The sequence below is a fragment of the Alosa sapidissima genome, chromosome 22, assembly GCF_018492685.1.
Source record: "Alosa sapidissima isolate fAloSap1 chromosome 22, fAloSap1.pri, whole genome shotgun sequence".
In the NCBI taxonomy this organism is placed as follows: Eukaryota; Metazoa; Chordata; class Actinopteri; order Clupeiformes; family Clupeidae; genus Alosa; species Alosa sapidissima.
In genome coordinates, this window is record NC_055978.1 from 12,311,837 (window position 1) to 12,335,046 (window position 23,210).

Sequence of the window (23,210 nt, forward strand, 5' to 3'; positions counted from 1 at the left end):
GGTAAATATGACACATTTCATTGACACCAAAATCCAATAGCCTAATATTCTCATTCTCAGGCTACTGTACCCATTGATTAGATAGGCCTTAACTTCACTAATCCAGACAGTAAGCTGAGTGAGGGTGTGTGTGTGTGTGAGAGAGAAAGGGAGAGAAAGAGAGCAAACATGGCAACCAAAAGAAGAGAGGAAAGTCAAGTCAAGTCGAGTCAAGTCGGCTTTTATTGTCAATTTCTTTACATGCACTGGTCATAAGAAAATAGGAAAATATTAGATCAATATATTTTACAAGATTTCCCAAAAATAATCCCAAAATTTAAACATTTACAGAATGACACTCAAATGAAATACCTATTAGGAGAGTAGCCTACCTGACTTTACTACCACTAGCGGCACAATATGTCAGAATGCCATAAAGCAAGAGACAGCCACTAGGCAATCCACTATGTATTTTTTTTCTTTCCTTCTTTTTTCCCTCCTCCATTTTTCTATTAAGCTTAATAATTGCTCATTCTTTTGATGTAGTCTAATTACTGCTTTGGCAACATTGTAACACTTACAGTCATGCCAATAAAGCTCATTGAATTGAAATTTAACAGAGAGAGAGAGAGACCTATTCTCTCATACTTAGGCAGATATGTAGGCGTATCCAATAATTTCGGCGACATCCATGCGCTATCAAATACTCCACTTCCCAGCATTCCATAGTGATTCATCAGACAGGAACTTGGCAAAAAGTTTACCGAAGTCAAAACTAGCTCGTAGGATTGGCTCTGTTCAAACTTGCCTTCTCGAGCACGCAATCATGTGTAGGCCCTAACACAAAAATACGTTACTCGACGCTTAATAGCCTATTGAAGCAAGTGCAAAGGAATACATAGTTTAACCTGCATCACTGGACCCCGGTCTAGTGGTCTAGCGCTAGCCAACTGTGATGAGAGCTTGGCAGCCCATAACACGTGGTCACTGATTAGATTCGCCAACCTTCTCAAACTCATCTCTTTCCACATCGCAACTTCACTGCACGGCAACTGCCGACCCAAGACGACGAGCCTCGTTCTCCTTGCGCTTCTCAGAACGACAAACGAAAGGTGAGGCGACACTACAATCACTTTGGCAGATTGACGTAGAGGCTGGTTATTCATCCAATGTCCACATATGTTTTCACGGAGTTTAACACTCACGCAACCTATGCATATTTAGCCTACCTGATGTTCATGCTTAAATTGTTGACAGTGCGTAGTTGGTAGCACTAATGTTACTAGCGTTAGCTATCGTGAACAGCAGTGCTCTTCAATAATTCCTTTGCAAAATAAGAACTATATATAATGGCTATATTTTCAACGCCTATTGCAGTCGTGCGTACGTTTGACCACGACTGTGATGCAAGTAACTTCATTATAGATTGGTCTGTCGTTAATGCAGTTGTTTGTTAGTTGCGTACACATTGCTTTGATAAAAACATCGGAAGTGTGTGTAACTTCAATTTTCTATTCAACTTGTGAACCCACTACAAGAATGTCGTGCATCACATGGTCTTGTGATTCGCTTGAAAACCGAGGCAAGTTACTTATAACGTTACTAATTGGGAACCATGCGCGGCGTGCTACACATTAACATTGACTTACCAGAGATAACTTACCCCTTGTCTGTCTGTCTGTCTATTTGCAATCCATAGGTCAGACTGGGACATAGTTCACACATACTCAAGCTGATGCATTCGCGCGTTGTGCGTTTGGAGAGCAATCTGTTTTGTTGCGTGGAGTGAGTTCAGAGTATGCTGATTCTTATCACTGTGTCAGACTGAAGGTTTCAGAATTCGGACACTCTCCCGTCATAGTTCACGTATTGATTTAACCGTAGCTTGTTAAATCCATGGTGCGTTCACGCCACAGAAATTAAGAATTATGGAGTGAGTTAGTATAAATTGTCGCCGTAGAGTTGTTTCTGTAATCTCATTTCGCGGCTGCATTTTTGAGTGATGCCCATGCGTCGCCTTTGACGTGTCTGTCTCCCCAGGATTGAATATCCTGGCCAGCAAAGGTCAGCTGTTGTAAACTGCTCCTGGGTAGATCACGCGGCCCTATCTCGCCATAGGTCAATTTTCACATGCAATTAAACCGGCTGCTGATGAACTAATTAATAAAACAAGATTTGCATGCTGAAAGCATGTCTGCTATTCTTTCATGTCTTCACAACTGGGCCTCAGTCCTTTTGGATAATAGCCTAGATTGTAGGTAAGGCATTAAGTCACCACCCTTTCAGATCACCAAAAACTAGTAGTGTGTATCAATGCAAGATTAGCTTATCAACTGAATATAAAATTCAATTTCGGTAGACAGTATCAAAAGCCCAATATGGATTAATTGTGTTGTTTATGTCGTTGCATGATGAAATGCTGTGGTTGTAAACGCTCTTTGCCAGGCAGCAGTGATGGCCGAGCGGGTGTTGGTGATTGGCAGTGGAGGACGAGAACACGCCCTGGCCTGGAAGCTGGCCCAGTCGCCTCATGTCCAGCAGGTCCTGGTTGCCCCTGGTAATGCTGGCACTGCCAGTTGTGGGAAGATCTCCAACTCGGGTAAGAAGCACAGACCTGCCTCCACATCCTCCCACACACTGACACTTGCCGTAGCCCCACACTTTGCTCTTAATCATCATATGTTTGTCTTGAGAAACAAAGTGATGGCCCCTGCAAATAATTAATGTTTGAATGTGTCCCTCTTTCTCACACTCTATCTGCAGAGGTGTCTGTAAGTAACCATTCCATCCTGGCCCAGTACTGTAAAGACCACAACGTTGGCCTGGTGGTGGTCGGACCGGAGGTGCCCCTTGCTGCAGGTAGTCAGTTTGTCTGTCACTCCTGTATATGTTTGGCTGCAAAAATTATGGTATCCTTGTCTAAAGATGTATGGCTTAGCCGTGGCCTACTGGTTAGGGCTTTGGGCTTGGAACCGAAGGGTTGCCGGTTCGATCCCTGACCAGTAGGAGCCGCTGAAGTGCCCTTGAGCAAAGCACCTAACCCCTCACTGCTCCCCGAGCGCCACTGTAGCAAGGCAGCTCACTTCTCCGGGTTAGTGTTTGCTTCACCTCACTGTGTGTTCACTGTGTGTGCGTTCACTAATTCACGGATGGGATAAATGCAGAGACCAAATACCTTGTATACGCAAGTATACTTGGCCTAGAAAACCTGATTTTTACATAACATTTTATGGTAGTTGAGTTTATGATATTGCAGATGTAAAAGGACATCTGTATGTTACTGATTCTTGAGTGGAATTCAACACACACACACACACACACACAACCTCTCACCTCTTTTCCTTGCAGGCATTGTGGATGACCTGGTGGCTGCTGGAGTCCCGTGTTTCGGCCCCTCCGCCAAAGCGGCCCAGCTAGAGGCCAGCAAGAGCTTCTCCAAGAGCTTCATGGACCGGCAGGGTATCCCCACTGCGCGCTGGAGCTCCTTCACTGATCCCCAGGAGGCCTGCCGCTACATCAAGGGGTGAGGGAAAGCACCACTGACCATATTGGTCTGGCTTTGTTAACTAGTTAACTATTAGCTAATAACTATATAAAAAATAAATATGCAGTGTATGCCGTCAAAGGTCAAACTACTAAAAAAAAAGTGTGTTCTGCGCAGAAGTCGTTGAAGAAGTGATTTACTAAAATCCTTTTGTAGGCCTACTAATTCCAAATCTCTACTGTCCATACACTTGCTAACGTGAGCTCACCAAAACTTAAAATTGCACATAACTAAACGACAGGAAGGGATAGACGAAGAAGATAGCTTCCCTTTTTTAAGGTGCTGACGAAGCACAGTTTGACAGTGACCGTGACTATAGCTAATTTGATTAGTTTGTCATCTTTTTATTTGCATGTTGCTTTGGTGATAAGGAATCCAACTTGGGCTGTGTAAAACTTTGTTTCACTACAATTTATGGGGCGCTGTTTCAGTCATTGCAAAATAGTAAATGAAAACGGGAGTTGACAGAACAGCAAGAATGAACAAAACCGCAAAACGAGTAAATAAAAGGTTTTATTTGGGGAACATTTAACATGGCTGTAGATAGGGGAACATTTAACATGGCTTTCCTTAGCACACCCCCCCCCCCCCCCCCAAATAAAAAAAATTGAAACGGAAGAGCTGTTATGCTATAGGAATTCTGGGATCTTTTTCTAATCACTTATGTTTATATTTGTTGCAAAGACGCATATTTAGTTAGTTTATTATTGCGCTTCTCAACTGTAGGGGGACCTACAGCAAGACCGAGAGCAAACCTTTAAAACAGTCGACTGTTTATTGCTGCCTTATACACTCTTTCATATATCTTAAGTCAGGGGTTCCCAAACTTTTCCACGACAAGGCCCCCCAAATACCACTAGGTTCTGGCCAAGGACCCCCTTGATGTGTTATTAAACCCATCGACAATACTACGGCAAATGTAAAAATACATTAAGCTAATCCTAATAATTATTTTAGCCACAAGCACTTCGCGATGGAGCACACAGTGTGTAAAAATTGCATTTGGGGCTTTCTGCTATATGAGAGCTATCACTTTACTATTATTCCCAGTCATTATCATGAAAAATATAATGTTCAGATATGCGACAAATCATTCTAATGGCATATTATAACAACCCTCATAGTAATAAAGTATATTTTACATTTTTCAAATGTATTTATTTGTTTCTTTTATTTTTCCTTCCAACTTGCTGAGGCCCCCCTGGCACCCGCTCGCTGTCCCCACTTTGAAAACCACTGTCTTAAAGGAACCGTATGTAGGATTTTGGCCAAAACTGGTACTACAATCACTTTCAAAATACTGTAGAGCGGTGTACACCGCAGATGTGGTAACTAGAGCAGAGCTGGCAACCCAGATGCCGAAACACTACTGACTTTGTGATTACTAGATAGGTGGAGGGTGGCGGATCAGGCTTAAACACAAATATATAAACATCAACATCAGTTGAGGGCTGCAACTTAACTTTTTTAAATGACGATATCCTGGCCGGACTACTGTTGTCAGTGGTATAAGTATTTGAAATTAGCATGATTTCCTAATGTCTAGTGACGAATCAAGGCCATTTTATGATTAATTGAATTACATTTCTTACATACGGTTCCTTTAAGTATCTCGTAGGTCTTACATATCAAGCCTTTCTAGAATTGAAGGCTTAAATGAGTTACCCCGACTAATGTCAACCATCTCCATCTGATCCATCCATCTGATTCATTAAACTGTTGCATGCCCTTGACGTGTAGGGGCTTGTGCACACTTGAAAAGTCAATGACGTGGAAGCGTGCGTGTCAATTGTCAGCATTTAAAATGCACATGTGGTGCCATTACCCTCCAGCATACATTAATCATATGGAAAAGCACCCATGCACAGACTTCATGAAGGGAAGATATTTAGCTGTGAACCAGACATTCACAGGCATGCCGACAGAGTGCGTTACCCTGACAGAAGTGGCATTCCTCAGTTATAATGTCTTTGTTGAAATGGTCATCTATGAGTGTGACGGGAGATAAGAGATGCCCTGAGGGCCATTTTGGTTAACTCTGTGCGCATGTGTGTGTGTGTGCAGGGCAGACTTCCCCGCCCTGGTGGTGAAGGCCAGTGGTCTAGCAGCAGGTAAAGGAGTCATCGTTGCTCAGGACAAGGAGGAGGCATGCAGAGCAGTGGAGGAAATCATGAAGGTCAGTTTCCTCTTCCCCTTTTTATTGTCGTCTTCTCTTTATTTACTGTGCAAAAAGGCATTTCACCTTGCTCTGTGGCTCACCAATGTTGTGTTGTGTATAGTCACATTGTATCACTTCAAGGTTTTTGTGTGTGTGTGTGTGTCTGTCTGTCACAGGACAAGGCATTTGGCTCTGCTGGGGAGACGGTGGTGGTTGAGGAGCTACTCGAGGGAGAAGAAGTGTCTGTGAGTTCTTATATCAGAAGTAGTCTGTTCTTTCGTTCTTTCTTTCTTTCTTTCTTCTGTCTTTTTTTTTTTTCTTCTTTTTTTCTTCTTTCTTTTGTTCTTTCTTTCTTTCTTTCTTTCTTTCTTTCTTTTGTTCTTTCTTTCTTTCTTACTGACTTCACATACACTCTCTTAACACCCTTTTCTTCAGTGTTCACTCACACACACTCTAACTTCACCCCCATCCCTTTGTAGTGTTTGTGTTTTACTGATGGGACCACCATTGCAGCCATGCCCCCTGCTCAGGACCATAAACGCCTTTTGGACGGGGACAGAGGACCCAACACTGGAGGCATGGGGGCTTACTGTCCCACACCACAGGTAGTACACACATACACATACATACATACATACATACATACATACACACATACACACATACACACACACGTATGCGTTAAGGGACCGGTATTTATGGAATGGACCACCGGAGGAAAATAGGGGAGGGTCATGTCTTTTTATTCTTTGTTGAGGGGAGGGTCACCCAACTTTTTTTAGTCTAGGGGGGAAGGTCACCCAACTTTTGTATTCATTAAAACAGCAAAATTTGGGCCATTGCCCACTGGGCCTCGCGTCTGATGGCCCTCGCACCTGGCCAAAGATGACATTAAGTGTTTATTCTTTATTACCGCCTATTGTAGCCTAAAGCTTAACGTCCCAAAACAACGATGATCATCAAATTTCTCTCCCATATTGCTCCTCATAACAACCCGGCAGGTCCGAATCCCAGGACATAACGCCATAGCCTAATAGGCTCGAGATATAATTCCAAAGGGGACAGATAGGCTACTGCATTTAAAACTTAACAAGATTGAACAAACCTTCCCGATCTTTAAAATTGCGATCAGTGACTGGCATCGGGTGAACAAAGCTTTTCGAAGTTGAATGGGCTATTAAAAACTATTTGCGCACCTCCATGTCACAGGAGAGATAGTGGGCTCGCCCTTCTATGACAGGGTTCGTACGGGTGCTTGAAATCCTTGAAAATGCTTGAATTTTAATGTTGCGTTGCTCGCATTTTGGATAAAGTGCTTGAAAATGCATAACATTGTATTTCTTTTGACACAAATAGCTATCTGACGGAATAGTTAGCTTATTAGATGCAGAACGTCGGAGAGTTTAAAATTAAAACTTCTCCGCCATGGTCCTCGGTTGTGCACCGATCTGCGTAGGCTATGTGACTGATCTGCCAGTCTGTTTTCATGCGTGACAACGCCCCCCTGCACACAGTCGGAGATGACCATCAACATGAAGTGAGGTTGCCGTTTCAATGAGCGTTGGTTAGAAAACAGCTATTTCGGACTGCTGAACAGAAATCATGTAGGCCTAGGGTCTTACAGATGCATTGCTAGCTAGGTCGCCATTAAAGCTAACATATTATTGAATAGGCTACTTAGCTCCAATCATTGGAAGACAAGGAAAAAGTTAGGTTGAAGAGGGAGACGAAACTTTATGGCATGTGAATGCAAAACCGCACCAGTCATGTCTATGGCCGTATCTACCATAGAGGTCACCTTTCTTTCTTCAAATTTCGTTTTATTCATTAACTAAAAATAGCCGACAAGACAATTATCCTTGCATCAACGCAGCGTCATGCAACACGTAGTTATAGATATACCTCTGACATGTCAAAACGAAAGTACAGTTGACTGCTATCGCGGAGCTATGTCCTAACTAACGACGCAACACAGTGTCTCACGCAGCTCAAATAAACTTCAATACCCACAAATCCATTGTCCAAAATAAATAATCGTCAGACCTGAACAAAGGCTGACTTCAAGGCCTACTCAAAATGTTATGCTGAAATTCAGTGGAGTTGCAGCTAGCTAACCTGCACTGATAATAGCCTAGATGGTAGATAATAGTAGATATTTATATGGATATTATCTAAGCATGATAATGATTATCGGTCAGTTATTTACACAGGAGACGGGAGAAGGGAAATCAGGCAGAAAGGTGGAAATGAGGAGAAAGAGTTAGGAGAAGGGAGGGAAATAATAGGCAAAGGGCCCTCACAAGTGAGTGAGAGACAAGATGTGACACTCACTGTGTCAGAAGGCAATTTATAAATGCAACATTCACTACTCTGATGAGGAGAAGCAGAGCATTCTTTGATAAAGATGGAGCAGAGATCAGTATAAATATCGTCAAAACCAATTAAGAGAAAATGCTCTTGAAATATACAGGTGCATCTAAAAAAGTACAATATTGTGGAAAAGTGTGTTGGTTTAAGTTATAAACAAAACATGTTATAAACTGAACAAATGTTTCTACGTCATACGGCAAAATGATCATGATAGCCTTTACATTACAGCCCTCTATGGTTAAGTCTTTCATAGGCATATATAGGCTACTTTGCTCTTTTATAAATGTACCATATGCCTAATAGGCTGTATTTCTAAGTGTGATTTATGCTATAATGTATCTATTAGTTTCCGCAATATTCACCATAAGTCATCATTTAAGGGGTTATTTTTAAATGTTTTCTTCCTTGGGGGCATGCCCCCGGACCCCCATAGTATTTTGCGGGGGGCAACATTTCTATCAACACCCATGACCTTGGTATTTGAATCCTGGCTTGGTCATGTCAAACTTCAGCTCAGTTTGTGGTTTAATGCTTATAGGCCCTACAAGTGGAAAGACATTAAAACACCATGCATATGTGCATATCGTGCCTTTTGGCAAGAAGTTAAATTTTTCCAATTATATGACAACTCAGTCATCTTTACGTCACCCAACGTCACATCTCCGCATTGCTAGCCTACTGGTTGGTAGCTCATGATAACAAATGTAGGCCTGTCTGCATGCCGTTGTAGGCAAGAAAGAGACATAATCAGTCTTGACTGTCATGAAAGAGCAGCCTTAACATTAGTTTGAGTTCACATATTCAGCAAAGAATAGTTATTTGTTGGGTGATTATTTTCTTTTCTTTTTTTAATGTTTTTTTTTTTTTTTTGGTATATTGACTCAGCCAGTTAGATAGCAAGCAAAGTCTACTTCCAGACAAGTGACACATTTTTAAGTTTTCCTTTAATTTCTTTTCCTGCTATTAAGAAACACAATTTTGTCTGTTAAAACCATCTTTAAATGATAAAGTGAAAATCATTTTGAGTTTGTATATTCGTATAATGTCATTTGCCACCGCTGTAAAGTGCTGGAAAAGCTTGAAAATTGACCTTGAAAGTGCTTGAAAAGTGCTTGAATTTGATCTTGGAATAGGTGTACGAACCCTGCTATGAATTGAAAAAGACGTTGTAGGCTACCTGCAAGCTGGCCTATGATTGCTGAGTTTGCGGCAAGGTAACGTTATGCAAGAACATTTTTTTTTTTCTGAGTCAGGATATGGCGTGTCAATGTCATTTATTTGTCCAATGTTAGCCTACAGACCAGTTTCCATAGTGCACATCTTATCAATAGTTTGAATGTTGTGTGTGTTTCTGCTCATAGACAAATAGCGTTCAGCACAGTGTTCGCCTTTGTTACACTTGGTTTTGTGATGAAGCCTACTCTATGATAAACGGCCAAATGATCAAATATGTGACTCCGCTAATGTTATAGGCTATACAATTTCCCCATCTTAAAGACAAGCTGGTGTAGCCTATTAGCCTACTATTAAAATGCACCTAGGCTACAGTAAGCTACGTGTAAAGTAGGCTATCGCATGATTTCATGCACGTAATTAAAAAGGGCCTCGCACCTGTCAAGTTCGCACAGGGCCCTTGCGACGGCCCTGCAGCTCGTGATAAACCCGGAAAAAGACAGGTATGTTTCAGTCCCAGAGATTATTTGTGAAATTGTGCAAACGACAGCCTTTTCAATGCATTTCAGGAGTGGTAGCATGCAAGCTCCCAAATTGACCCAGTACAGAAGGCATCAATAATTTGTTGGGGAGGGTCATGCGTTTTTTCTCAATCACTTTGAAGGGTCATAGACAAATTTCTTGCTGGCGAGGGAGGGTCACGTCTTTTGGGACTAACGCTCCCAAAACTCCTTCGGTAGCCCCTTAAATAAATAACGAACAGTCCCTAAGGGCTCAACATGCTTCTGCGTCAACTCCACGGCGTAGCTATGCGGCACTCCTACGGCGTCGTGACCATTTTATGGTTCTGCATTGGGTTGCTTTGCATCGTGGTGCATTTCACCGCCATAACGCTCGGTGTCGCCTGTGGTTGCGTCGCCCACCGCCGAAACAAGACTGTAGCCTATGACCGAAAAGGTAGCCTACTCACAGAGAATGTAAACGGGCTCTGCTACTCAGAATGGCAGACCCCATAAACTGTTGTGCCAAAATATTAATCTTATTTGTTTGGCCTTTTCTTGCTTAGATTTTGTACAAAGTATCGAGAAATAGACACAGTAGTTTAGCAAATAAGTCTGAGGTGAGGTTATTTGCGAGGTGTCTGGCAGCCAGTTTAAGTTATGTTAGCAGGCGAAATTTAGCACAACTGCCCACAAAGTACTGCTTGCTGGCGAAGTGCTAATTTCAAAACGTTACTGACATATAAACACTTTACAAACGGATAACCCTGTCATTGAAACCAAAATATGACTGGGTTTATATGCAAAGATTATGTCCGTGAACTATCATGTTGCTAATCCCCACAGTAGGCTGCTTGAAACACCGACTATCAACACACAGGACGAGTTGACCAATCACAGTCCTTGCGGTCTGCGTCGCCTCAACGCAAGGTTACAGTTTTTTGGAGGTGCACATCAAGCTACGGCGGAGGGGTTCGCGACGACGCAGAGGGGTCTGCGGGTGTACGCCGTCGATTCGACGCAGAAGCATAAAATAGGCTTTATACACAAAGGTTAGACTTTTATGGACACCGTGTAGACATTTAGAGCCTGATGGGTTGTAGGCTTTATTCTTTTAGCAGATGGTTTTATCCAAATATAGTTGTTGAACAAAGGAGGCATTTGTAAGAACTGGGTGTTGACTTGCACTCAAGCCTTTTCGGTGCTCACAGTCCAGGACCAAGGGTCAAAGAAACTGGCTGGGCTACTTCGAAGTAGCCTGGGTGTTCCCATGCTGCCTTGCGCGCAATTTGATTCACGCTGCCAAGGCAGCCTGGAGACCATGGAGCAAATTTTCGCCTGAGATAGGGAACCAATCACAGAACAGGGGGGGAAGCAAGACGATGATGAGTTATGCACAGACGCATTTGATAGACATTCGTGGCACCCAATAAACGGATCTGGGCATTTTTTTCAAATACGAGAAAATGAACGTTTGGTTCCCAGACCACGTCTCATTGAGAAGTGGTGGCGCTAGCCAGTCTAACTTTGAAGAGACTAAACCCAGGGATGACCGGAGCACTCTTTTAAACTTGTTTTATTATGGTGCACAATCGACTGACGTTTCAACGCACTGCGTCTTCCTCAGAGTCAGGAAGAAAAGGAGGCATTTGATTAGTGTGTGTGTGTGTGTGTGTGTGTGTGTGTGTGTGAATGGAGCCCATGACCGAGGTGGGGTTACCACCTTGGCCCACCAGCTGGGCATCATGAACACTTAGACATAGACATTCCTCAAGCTCCAAAGGTGTTGAGTGAATATTGCTGTTATTGTTATAAGAAGTAAACAAATAGATGTTTATCAGCAATATAATTCCACATGTGTGATTTGAAGGTTGGTATTTACCATCCATTCTCATCTATTTATCTGGACGATCGATTTCATAGATTTCAAAATGTAGATAAATTGGCAAGAGGCTGAAATCAAGAATCAGAACGTGGGATAATACAATCTTTTCAGTGCTCCTTCACTACAAATCAAGGTTGTGAATAAAGCTCTATGATGGACTTTGAAATTGGCGTTTGTGTGTGTGTAAAGGTCTCTGAGGTGACACTGAAGCAGATCAGAGAGACCGTATTGCAAAAGACTGTGGATGGCATGAGGGAGGAGGGGACCCCATATGTGGGTGAGTAAAGTGTGTGAGTGTGTGTACGTTTACATACGCATGTGGGTATCTATATCTGAGGGTTATCGTCACACTAGTAGAATGTGGAGCAGTTATCCTGCCTGAGACTGAATGTAACCAAGGCAGAACTGTGACTGATGTGAGTGTGTGTACGTATACATACGCATGTGCGCATATGGGCAGAACTGTGACTGATGTGTGCGGGTTTGCGGGGGTCGTAGGTGTGCTCTATGCAGGGCTGATGCTCACCCCACAGGGACCCAAAGTGCTGGAGTTCAACTGCCGCTTCGGAGATCCCGAGTGTCAGGTTAGTGCAGGCACTCTGGCTTCAGAAGCTCTGTTATAGTGTGTGTGTGTGTGTGTGTGTGTGTGTGTGTGTGTGTGTGTGCTATTCTATAGCACAGCTCTCTATAGTCATTACGTCTGACATGAATAAAATGTTAACCTTTAAATATTAAAGGTATCTTACCATGACGATGATGAATGTAAACAGTGTGATGACATACACTCTGAGAAGTAAATGATTTTGAAAATGTTAAGGCAGTCGAACTTGGCTTATAAAGTGATGTTCCAAACAGCTGTTGTGGATAATGTAATATGTATTCACAATCTCTCAGGTCTTGATGCCACTGTTGAAGAGTGACCTTTATGAGGTCCTAAGGGACACCCTACAGGGGAAACTGGCCTCTAGCTCCCCCGTGTGGCATGAGAATGTCGCTGCAGTGACCGTGGTCATGGCGAGTCCTGGTTATCCTGGAGCTTACAAGAAGGGCATAGAGCTCACAGGTGAGGCTCCATAGCTCAGGGGAGAATATGTCTGTCTACCCAGGGCATGATCGACTTGGCCATTTGCCATTCAAACCAGCTGACCTCCATAGCAATTTTTTATTTTGTATATATTATTACCTCTAAGGGCATTATATATTCATTGGATATGTATGTGCTGTTGGCAGTCTGCCACCATTGATCCAATGTGTCACTATGGAGATATCAGGTGTTTGTAAAGATAGGTTGCAGTCTAAGTATGTTTCCAGTATAAATGCATGGCTTTTTGCATTGTAGTCCATCTTAGGCTTCAATCTCTAATCAAGGTTTTACTGCTATTCAGTTATACAGACACCCTGTGCACTGCACGCATACACACACGCACGCATGCACGCTAGAGTTCTCAACGGGCCTGAAAATTACGACCCGACCCGACCCGACCCGTGGCTTTTAAAGCCCGGACCCGATGTAACCCGACACATCAACTTGAATTATCTGCCCGAACCCGGCCCGCGGCCCGACGAAAAACATACGTTTTGACTGTTAAACCCTGACTTTATTTAGGTGAAGATTCAACACATTAGCGTGACAATTTGCTTAAAACGGTGATTTTCTCCTCTTCTGGCGTATCGTGAAGGAAGAACCATGCCAACTTTGGATGCGGTTATCTTAGCGATACTTTTTGCAATAGGCCTACCCTCGATATACATATCGTTGGAAAGCTTAGTTTATGGCCGTTCATGTGAGCACAATAAGTTAATTTTGTAAACTTTACCAAAGCGACTGGTTTCGCCTTGCAGGGTCACATATTTCATCAGCACCTGCATTTTGAGGATTGCACATAACCTGTAGAATTTCCATCAGAATCCAGCACCAATCCAAACACTTTCCAGACCTCTGATTTCCCCACTCCTGTACTAGCGACGGTGAATTCACCTGCGGCAAGTTTAGTCTACTTTTCACCAACTCCATCTTCTTCTCCACGCTAAAGGCGTGCACGCAGCGTCTGCCCCTGCCCCTCTCCATGATGCACGTTGCACGCAGCAGCAGGCTTTCTTTACGTTAAACAGCTGCGAAGATTAATCTTTTTTTTTTTTTTTTCACTGAGCAGAAAAGATTAAGATTATATTTTCGACCCGACCCCGGCCCGAACCTGCGGGTCCCGTCGGGTTTGTCGGGCCGACCTGACCCGTTGAGAACTCTAATGCACGCACGCACACACACAGGTTGTGCCACACTATGAACACATTGCCAGTTAGCACACTGACACACTTCTCTCACTCAGGTCTGTCTCAGGTACAGGACATGGGCCTGCAGGTCTTCCATGCTGGGACGGCTCTGAAGGAAGGAGGGGTTGTGGTCACCAGTGGTGGGCGTGTCCTGACGGTTACCGCGGTGATGCCCAGCCTGGACGGCGCCCTCCACAAAGCCAATCAGGGAGTGGCATCTGTGGGGTTCCCCGACGCGGCCTACCGGCGAGACATTGGCCACCGCGCCATTACCTACCTTACACGCTCTAGGTGTGTGACACACACACACACACACACACACACACACAGCGCCATGCCCTACAAGGGCTTAGTGCTAATGAGTAAAATGTTTGATTTGTGTATATGCACATGGTCAGAACAGATGAGAAAAAAATTCCTGTATTTTTGTATTTTTTTTTTCTTTCAATAAATCAACAATGCTCTGAATTTGCCATTCCGTCTCTTAATTAATCTATTTTAAGGGAAACATTGAAATGAATTATTAAACCACACATTGAGTAATACCTGCATATTTAAGTAACAATTTGTATTGAATTTAGTCCACTCTTTCTTGCCTAACACACACTGATAAGCATGCTGGACAGACAGTGGATTGATGAGTTCACTCGTCTGACCATTGTATATCTCTTAACAGAGGTCTGACCTATAAGGACAGCGGAGTTGATATCGCAGCAGGCAATCGGCTAGTGGACTTGATCAAACCTCTGGCCAAAGCCACCACTCGGGCAGGTAGGCTGCTGTTATTTGCCTTAAGGGTAGTTCCCTCTTCATTTGTTGCAAACCCCTTGCAATGTGTAATCACCCCTGTTAAAAGTGGATCATTAAAAAAGGACCAGTCATGCACCCATCTTGAGGGGGTGTATATTGATTGGTAGTGATGTGTAGACACTACAGAGGGTCTTGCCGTTGTGAGGATCTGCAGATGCTGTTGAATGGGAGATCACTTCCCAGTTTTGGGTCAAAGATCTTTTCACACATCTTGGATGTATCCAAATTACTTTGATTACCGTGACTGACATTGCGGCATAATAGGCTAATTTATTAATTCTCTCACTCTTCACCTTAAGCTGGTGTGTAGTGAGTGTTCTTGTGCATAATGGCTGTCATGCATCACCCAAGTGGGTGCTTTAGGTTCCTTGAAAAGCACTATATAAATGCAATGTGTTGTGGTGTTTTTTGTGTGATATACGGTAAAGTGACTTTATGGAATGCTGGAAACTCTTGCGGCCATGTCCTTGTCCCGATATATTCGTTTTTTGATGTTCTTTGCCCAAGTGCTCCTTTAGATGTTGTGTGTACTTGCTTATTAGGGTGCAACGCTGAGCTGGGGGGCTTTGCAGGGCTCTTTGACCTGAAGGCTGCTGGATTCAGTGATCCTGTCCTGGTGTCTGGAACGGATGGCGTGGGAACCAAGCTGAAGGTGCCCAAAATACACACACACACACACACACACACACACATCCCATCCCCCTGCCTTTATATGCGCACACATACTTGTATGTGGTCTTCAATGTTCACACAGAGTGTCTAATGCCATTTCAGAAACACTATATTGTGTGTGTATCAGATTGCTCAAGCATGTGGACAGCACGGCACTCTGGGACAGGACCTGGTGGCGATGTGCGTGAACGACGTCTTGGCCCAGGGCGCTGAGCCCCTCTTCTTCCTGGACTACTTCTCCTGCGGGCAGCTGGACGTGGGAGTGGCCTCCACGGTGATTGGTGGGATTGCTGACGCATGCAAGATGGCTGGCTGCGCTTTGCTGGGTGAGCAGTCAGGGCGCCACACTGGCGAGTGATTTGACACATCACCAAAACCACTGACCACTTATCGCGTGCCACCACTACATTTTGCACATACTGCACACATATAGTGTGTGTGTGATTTGTGCAGAATGTGTCAGCGCACACTGATTATATGAACACATCTACTTATTATACGCTGTGAGTGTGTGTCTACCCCAGTACTCTATGTAGACCCTATGTATATTTGTATGGTTGTGTGTACCTGTGTGTGTATGCACCAGTATCACTGTATGTGTTTGTTTGTTTGTGTGTACAGGCGGTGAAACTGCGGAGATGCCTGGCATGTATGCGAAGGGCGAGTATGACCTGGCTGGGTTCTGTGTTGGGGCCGTGGAGCGGAGCTCCGTGCTCCCGCGGCTGGGGGACATCTCCGAGGGTGACCTCCTGATTGGGGTGGCCTCCTCTGGGGTCCACAGCAACGGCTTCAGCCTGGTCCGCAAGGTCCTGGAGCAGTCGGGGCTGCAGTACAGCTCACCTGCCCCTTTTGGCAAAGCTGGAGAAACTATGGGTGAGTGTTTGTTTGGATTGTGTGTGAGAGTATGTTCTGCTGTCTAATCAATCACCATGCAACCCTAATCACCCTGCTACCCTAATCACCCACCCTGCTACCCTAATCACCTTGCTACCCTAATCAATCACCCTGCTACCCTAGTCAATCACCCTGCTACCCTAATCACCCTTCTACCCTAATCAATCACCCTACTACCCTAATCACCATGCTACCCTAATCAATCACCCTGCTACCCTAATCACCATGCTACCCTGATCACCCTGCTACCCTAATCAATCACCCTGCTACCCTAGTCAATCACCCTGCTACCCTAATCACCCTTCTACCCTAATCAATCACCCTACTACCCTTATCACCATGCTACCCTAATCACCATGCTACCCTAATCAATCACCCTGCTACCCTAATCACCATGCTACCCTAATCAATCACCCTGCTACCCTAATTGATCACCCTACTACCCTAATCACCATGCTACCCTAATCAATCACCCTGCTACCCTAATTGATCACCCTACTACCCTAATCACCCTGCTACCCTAATCAATGCCATCCTGTGGAACAGATACCCAGTGCAGAGAATGAGGTGTGACGCAAAAGACGCTTGCACAGTCTTTGAGGCATTCCACTGCCTATAACTCTAAAGACACAATTGCTCATTGAAACACAATCTCAGAAGGAGAGGAGTCATATCATATTGAAAAATCTAATTGCCTACCTAACTACAAGCAGCATAAAGATTTGAGTTTGTAATTTTCTGGGGTTTCAAACCTCACCTGCCCCCATTGACCCAATGGTTACAATATAACATTATGGTTCGTCCCCTGGGTTTTAATTGATATGCAGGCCCATTAATGATGCCTATGTCTGTGTGTGGTTGTTTTGTTTTGAGTAAACTGTAACTGATAGTATACTACTATTTATGTATTTTATGTATCAATATGTTTATGCATTTGACCCTGATGAGTAATTTATGAAATCAGTGGTGATCTTAGTATTGCATTAGCCATGCTATCAGTGCTTCTGGCTTGTTATCCATTTGCCCTTTTGGTTTGCCTAAGCTCATGTGTTTTTGTTTTGTTTTTTTCCCCCCTGTTAAACATCAAATAATGTGTGGGGTGTTAAAACACATGGTTCAAGCAGTCACTCGCCCTCGGTAACCCTTATGTGGAAATGTTCACCTCTCACCTCAAGCACACAGCATAAGAACATAAGCACGCACGTGCACACACACACACACACACCTACACACACCTCACCTTAACCTGAGTTGACCCCTGACCTCTGGTTGTTTACCTGCAGGCACGGTCCTGTTGACGCCCACCAAGATCTACAGCCGCTTGCTGCTGCCAATCCTGCGCAGCGGAGCGGTGAAGGCCTACGCCCACATCACTGGAGGAGGCCTGCTGGAGAACATCCCACGTGTGCTGCCCAAGGAGCTGGCCGTAGACCTGGGTGAGGATGGAACATTTGTCACGGACACTTAGCAGTAGCGTGTTAGCACGGGCACAAAAGCTAGCGTTACAGAGGGCTTGCTTGATGTATTGAGTTCAGTTTTACTTGTACTCTGAGCTTCCATTCTCAATCTGAAATCAGCACGGCCACGGAGTAGCTCTAATGTTCATTTTGCCGTTCATTTTATTGTTTAATTTTATTGCTGTTCGTTTTATTTTGTTAATTTTGTGTGTGTGTGTGTGTGTGTACGTGCTTACAGACGCAACCCGCTGGCATATCCCGCCTGTGTTCTCATGGCTGCAGGACGCTGGAGGCCTCAGCGAGGAGGAGATGGGCCGCACCTTTAACCTGGGCCTGGGGGCCGTGCTGGTGGTGGCCCGCCCCGACGCCCAGAGGGTTCTCAGGCAGCTGCAGGCCCACGAGCAGGCCTGGATCGTGGGCTCGCTCGCTCACAAGCAGCCCGGTGGGTCTTGGGCTGTCAGTGATGGGACTTTCATGCAACAAAAAAAACAACACCTGCTGTTCCAGTACAGTTCTGTTACCATAGATACATACACATTTGAACAGTTAATTGATTTTGCAATGCCGACATTTTTCTGGTAGCTATTGCACTGTAATGAGCCCACGAGGGTCCAGGTTCGAGTCCGGCCCGGGTCATTTCCCGATGCATCTCTCTCCCATTCGCTTCCTGTCACTCTCTCCACTATCCTGCAGTACCTAATGAGAATTCCATGGGTTTGTGCTTGTAGGTTCCGAGCCAGTGGTCATCCGGAACCTGTCGGCGAGTCTGAGGGCGGGCCCTGAGGCGAATCCAGACACGAGCGCTCTGCCCAATGGCGCCGCCCACTCTGACCACACCCAGCGCAGGCGCACCAGAGTAGGCGTGCTCATCTCTGGAACAGGTATTAGCCAATCACTCTCAGTGCTCAATATATGGTGTGAAGTAGAGGTGTAACAATCAATGGATCTGTATCATTGCACCGACCTTATAGCAATTTTAAACAATGCGGTTGCATTAACATGACTCATTAACATGGAGACATGGGTGTTTTGTTATTTATTTTTAGCACCAACATTTCATCTCTTCATTAAATGTCTTTCTTGCACTCCTAAGCTGTTGATGGTGGCATGCAGGCTCGTTGCAGTCCACTTTGCTTGCTAGTGTCAACACATTTGCCTCTACTTGCAGCTTCAATCTACTAGTTATTGCTGTTGGAGTGGTTGCAGGTAAAGATAGCCTATTAGCTCTGAGAGTTAAAGAAAACAAATCCTCACACCTTCATAGGTAGGCCTACTTACTTTGTGTAGCCTATCTAATAACAGTCAATGTTTGTTCATTGTCTGCAGTGTGATTTCAGTATTTGACACTTACTAATACAATGTTCAAATTATAGCCTAATCATTTTTCCATTTCAGAATTCTTGGAAATTAACCAGATTGTGTGAGAGTGATTCAATAATTTAATATTGACAACAGACCTCAGTACTGAATTGAATTGCATCGCTGCAAATTTTGAAGTACGGAAAAGATTGGAATCATTGGCTTATAGAATCATTATCGTATAGAATTGTGATGAAACGCTGGTTTATAACCATGTTTCTAATCATATGTTTTCAATTCAGTCATAAGTATAAGTATACTCTTTTGATCCCTTGAGGGGAAATTTGGTCTCTGCATTTATTATGCATAAATTTCTTGAATTTCCCCTGGGGATCAATAAAGTATCTATCCATCTATCTATCTATCCCAATCCGTGAATTAGTGAAACACACACAGCACACAGTGTACACACAGTGAGGTGAAGCATACACTAATCCCGGCGCAGTGAGCTGCCTGCATCAACAGCGGCGCTCAGGGAGCAGTGAGGGGTTAGGTGCCTTGCTCAAGGGCACTTCAGCCGTGCCAACTGGTCGGGGTTCGAACCGGCAACCCTCTGGTTACAGGTCCGAAGTGCTTACCAGTGGGTCACGGCTGCCCACAAGTCATTAGTTTTGATAGTTTAATTTCTTGAATTACGCTCAAAATCAATAAAGTGTCTATCTAGTCATCAACTTACTGACCTACCCACCCACCTACTTACTTAACCAGGGGTCTGTGATGACCCACTTTCCGCTTTCCATTGATGGTGAGGATTGGTGAGGCACCCTCTATCGAATCGTGGGTGGAATGGTGATTTACAGTCCTAGATCGAGGTTTGGTTCAAAACCATATTAAAGTCAAAGGGCATGCATTAACAGAGCCATACGCCATGTTTCTGACTAGCTTGGTACATCATGACTAAGCAAAGCCTTAAAATACACATTGCATTTCTGAAAATGAGTCCACGATGACGAAGTTCCTTTCATAGTAACTGATCTGTAATGGCAATAAACTTTAGTGTGAGTTGTTGAACTACTTCTGGTAGCTAATCAGCAATCACTGTTTTGAGTACCTCATGAGGAGACAATACATAAGGATTGTTGTTTGATTCAATGACACGCATGTGTGTCCCTTGTGTGTTGTAGGCACAAACCTGCAGGCCCTGATGGAGCAGGTCAAGAAGCCATCGAGTGCAGCGGAGATTGTGGTGGTCATCTCCAATCGGCCTGGAGTACTCGGCCTGAAGAGGGCCTCCATGGCAGGCATCCAGACACGGGTCAGTTCCCAGTAGTCTTTCTACTCAGGTTACCGCCCAGTACGCTCTATGGGTGCACCGCGCTCCCCTTTATAGCTACTGATGCCTTTGTTCTGTAGCTACAGCCAATGTTACAGCCAATGACTTGAAGGCAATCTCTGCATTTCGAAAACAATGTCCTCTTTAGGCACTTAAGTGCCCTTTGTTTCAGTGGTACATTATCATCCCCATGTTTCTAATCAGTAGCAACATTGATTCAATCATTGCAGTTTCAATGCTTCTGTGTGTGTGTTTCATTTCTTGAATTACGCTCAGGAGTGTAATCTAGTCACCCACCCACCCACTACTCATCCAGGAGTCTATGATGACACACTGTTTTCCTTTGCCCTGCATGATTGGTGATGCACCCTCTACAGGGACCTTGCATGTGTTGGACCATATGTTCTGTGAGCCCTCAGATCCAGTGCAGTAAAGCGCCCCCTCCTGGGTATGGGTGGAAATGGATGTCTGTGTGCATGTCTTAGGCTTGATGGTCTGTTTGACCCCCCCACCGTTGACTTCAAGGCAGCGCAGCCTAGCCTAACCCTTGACTTGCCCTAGTGTCTTCCAGGCAGCGCTGCCTTGAAGTCGACGGTGGGGGCCAGAAAGACCATGTATCATGTCTTACATGTGTACTCTGCTTGTTTTTTATTTCTTTATTTGCCAGGTTGTTGATCACAAGCTGTACGGCAGTCGCTCTGAGTTTGACAGCACCATCGACCGCGTCCTGGAGGAGTTTGGCGTGGAGGTGGTCTGTCTGGCCGGCTTCATGAGGATCCTCACAGGGACATTTGTCAAAAAGTGGAACGGTAGGACTAGATGCAACAACCAGAGACTTTCTGAGAGGAGACATAGCACTCAATGAATCCTCCATAGAAATGCATGGGCTTAATTCGTAACGCCAATATGGCTGTTGTCTACACATATCCTGTCCCTTCCTGTATGCCTCCCCATTCACTTGAAGAGGAAAATAGCTGCCCAATAACTGCCTAAAGAGCATTGCAGGATGGCTGCTGAGTGGGGGGACTTGCCTAAAAGGACTTTGCAACAATCTCTTTCTCTCTCCCTCAGATAGGCAATACTGTTCATACTGCAACAGACTAGCAACGAATGACCATGAAATGTTATTATAACTCGGAGATTACAGGCGGTAACAGCGCCAAACGGCATGCGGCAAAGTTAAAATAATTTCAATTTTTGAGGCGATGCCAGGCTATGAGGGAATTGCTGGCAGTTGCACACAGTTGTGTTTACACTCAGACAGGAGTAGAGTGTAGATATGAGTGAAGTTGCTGATGGTCAGAGTAACTTGGTTGTGTGGAAGAGATGCCCATTTGACTGTACTTGGGATGGGAATTAAAATATTAGACACGATTGTGCTGCAAAAGCTTTACATTTAGCAGACACTTTTATTCAAAGCGACTTACATAATATTACAAGGGCCATTGTCCTTGGAGCAACTCAGGGTTAAGTGCCTTGCTCAAGGGCACAACAGTAGAAGGTGCTAATTAAAATTAAAACTTTTCAGGCTACTACTTGCTAGCACATCTCCTTACCCTCTACGCTACCACCACCACCACCGTTTTGCCTTCACAGCTGTGTTACAGAGGCCTTCATGCTCTGCAGATACACTTGCAATATCTATCCAGATGTCAAGGATAATGTTGGTTTTGAGGCATGTCTATGCAGTAACTGTCTGTGCTTGTGTGTTTGTAGGGAAGCTGTTGAACATTCACCCGTCTCTGCTGCCATCCTTCAAAGGGGTTAACGCACAAAAACAGGCCCTGCAGGCGGGTGTACGGGTCGCGGGTTGCACCGTCCACTTTGTCGCTGTGAGTGGTCCAACTTTATTACACAAAATGGTCATAAGTATCTGTTAAATGTGGGCCCCGTACCACTTGCCAAAATGTGTTTTTGTTGAAGTGTTCTACACCTAAAAGTTATTACCTTAACACGTCATCATGATTGTGCATCTCACTGAAGGGTTACTGTATGTGTGCAGTGACAGATTGATTGAAATGAAACATAATCTTCTGTAGTTCATAACTTGACACCAGTAGCTGAAATGAATGATGGGTGAACCAAACATGAATGATAAGAGTGTCTGTTCCTCTCTGGCTACAGGAGGAGGTAGATGCAGGAGCCATAATTGTTCAAGAGGCGGTGCCGGTGTTGATGAATGATACTGAAGATAGCCTATCAGAGCGCATTCGTGAGGCGGAACACCAGGCTTTCCCTGCAGCCCTTGAGCTGGTAGCGGGTGGGGCAGTGAGGTTGGCGGAGGACGGGCGCATCATCTGGAATTCGATGATGCAGGTGTAAACAAACAAACAACCAACCTAGGTCTCAGTCACCTCCATTACTGCAAAAGGTCAACTTCTAGTTCAGTCCTGTCGTTGCTGCCACAATACCGGTTTACCATAGATGGAGCTATTTTAGGTTTACAATAAAAACCTTATTACTAAGTTACTGCTACATTTAAGAAGACTTACATGGTTCGATTTTAGATAGTTTGTCTACGTTGACCACAGAAAACTTAAATCATTCCTTTAATCATGTTGATCATTCCTGAGATGTCTTTCTCCTAAACCCACTGCTGTTATGGTAGTATTGTGATCTTGTTTTTGACACTACAAGAAACTACTTGAATATTTGCCACCCTCTGTGGTATGCCCCTCTGAAGCTGCATGAAATGTTGGGGTTTGTTGATGTATTTGTGTAGAGCTGCATCCTACAATTGCATGTGATAAAAAAAAAAAAGAGAATCCCTGGCATTTCTTGCTGCCTTTAAATAAACTTGCACTGTCATGGTCTGTTTTTTGTCTGAGGACTATACCACTTCACACTGACATAAAATATTGACCT

The 23,210-nt window shown here is 44.3% G+C and overlaps 1 protein-coding gene across 2 annotated transcripts; it reads left to right on the forward strand.

Moving 5' to 3' along the window:
* Positions 1-710: 710 nt before the first annotated feature.
* Positions 711-23,158, forward strand: gart (phosphoribosylglycinamide formyltransferase). 2 transcript variants are annotated; one of them, XM_042078754.1, is made up of 22 exons: positions 711-1,091; positions 2,425-2,578; positions 2,743-2,838; positions 3,328-3,502; positions 5,588-5,699; positions 5,858-5,926; positions 6,161-6,286; positions 11,799-11,886; positions 12,108-12,193; positions 12,504-12,672; positions 13,937-14,171; positions 14,557-14,651; positions 15,233-15,342; positions 15,490-15,688; positions 15,984-16,235; positions 17,540-17,692; positions 17,952-18,155; positions 18,442-18,594; positions 20,197-20,327; positions 21,013-21,154; positions 22,062-22,177; positions 22,470-23,158. In XM_042078754.1, exons 2-22 carry the CDS (start codon positions 2,434-2,436, stop codon positions 22,665-22,667), a joined length of 3,054 nt encoding a protein of 1,017 aa, XP_041934688.1. In that variant the 5' UTR covers positions 711-1,091; positions 2,425-2,433; the 3' UTR covers positions 22,668-23,158. The 2 variants fall into 2 exon arrangements, with proteins under 2 accessions (XP_041934688.1, XP_041934689.1); XM_042078755.1 differs by having other exon boundaries at positions 2,429-2,578.
* The last annotated feature ends 52 nt before the right edge of the window (positions 23,159-23,210 follow it).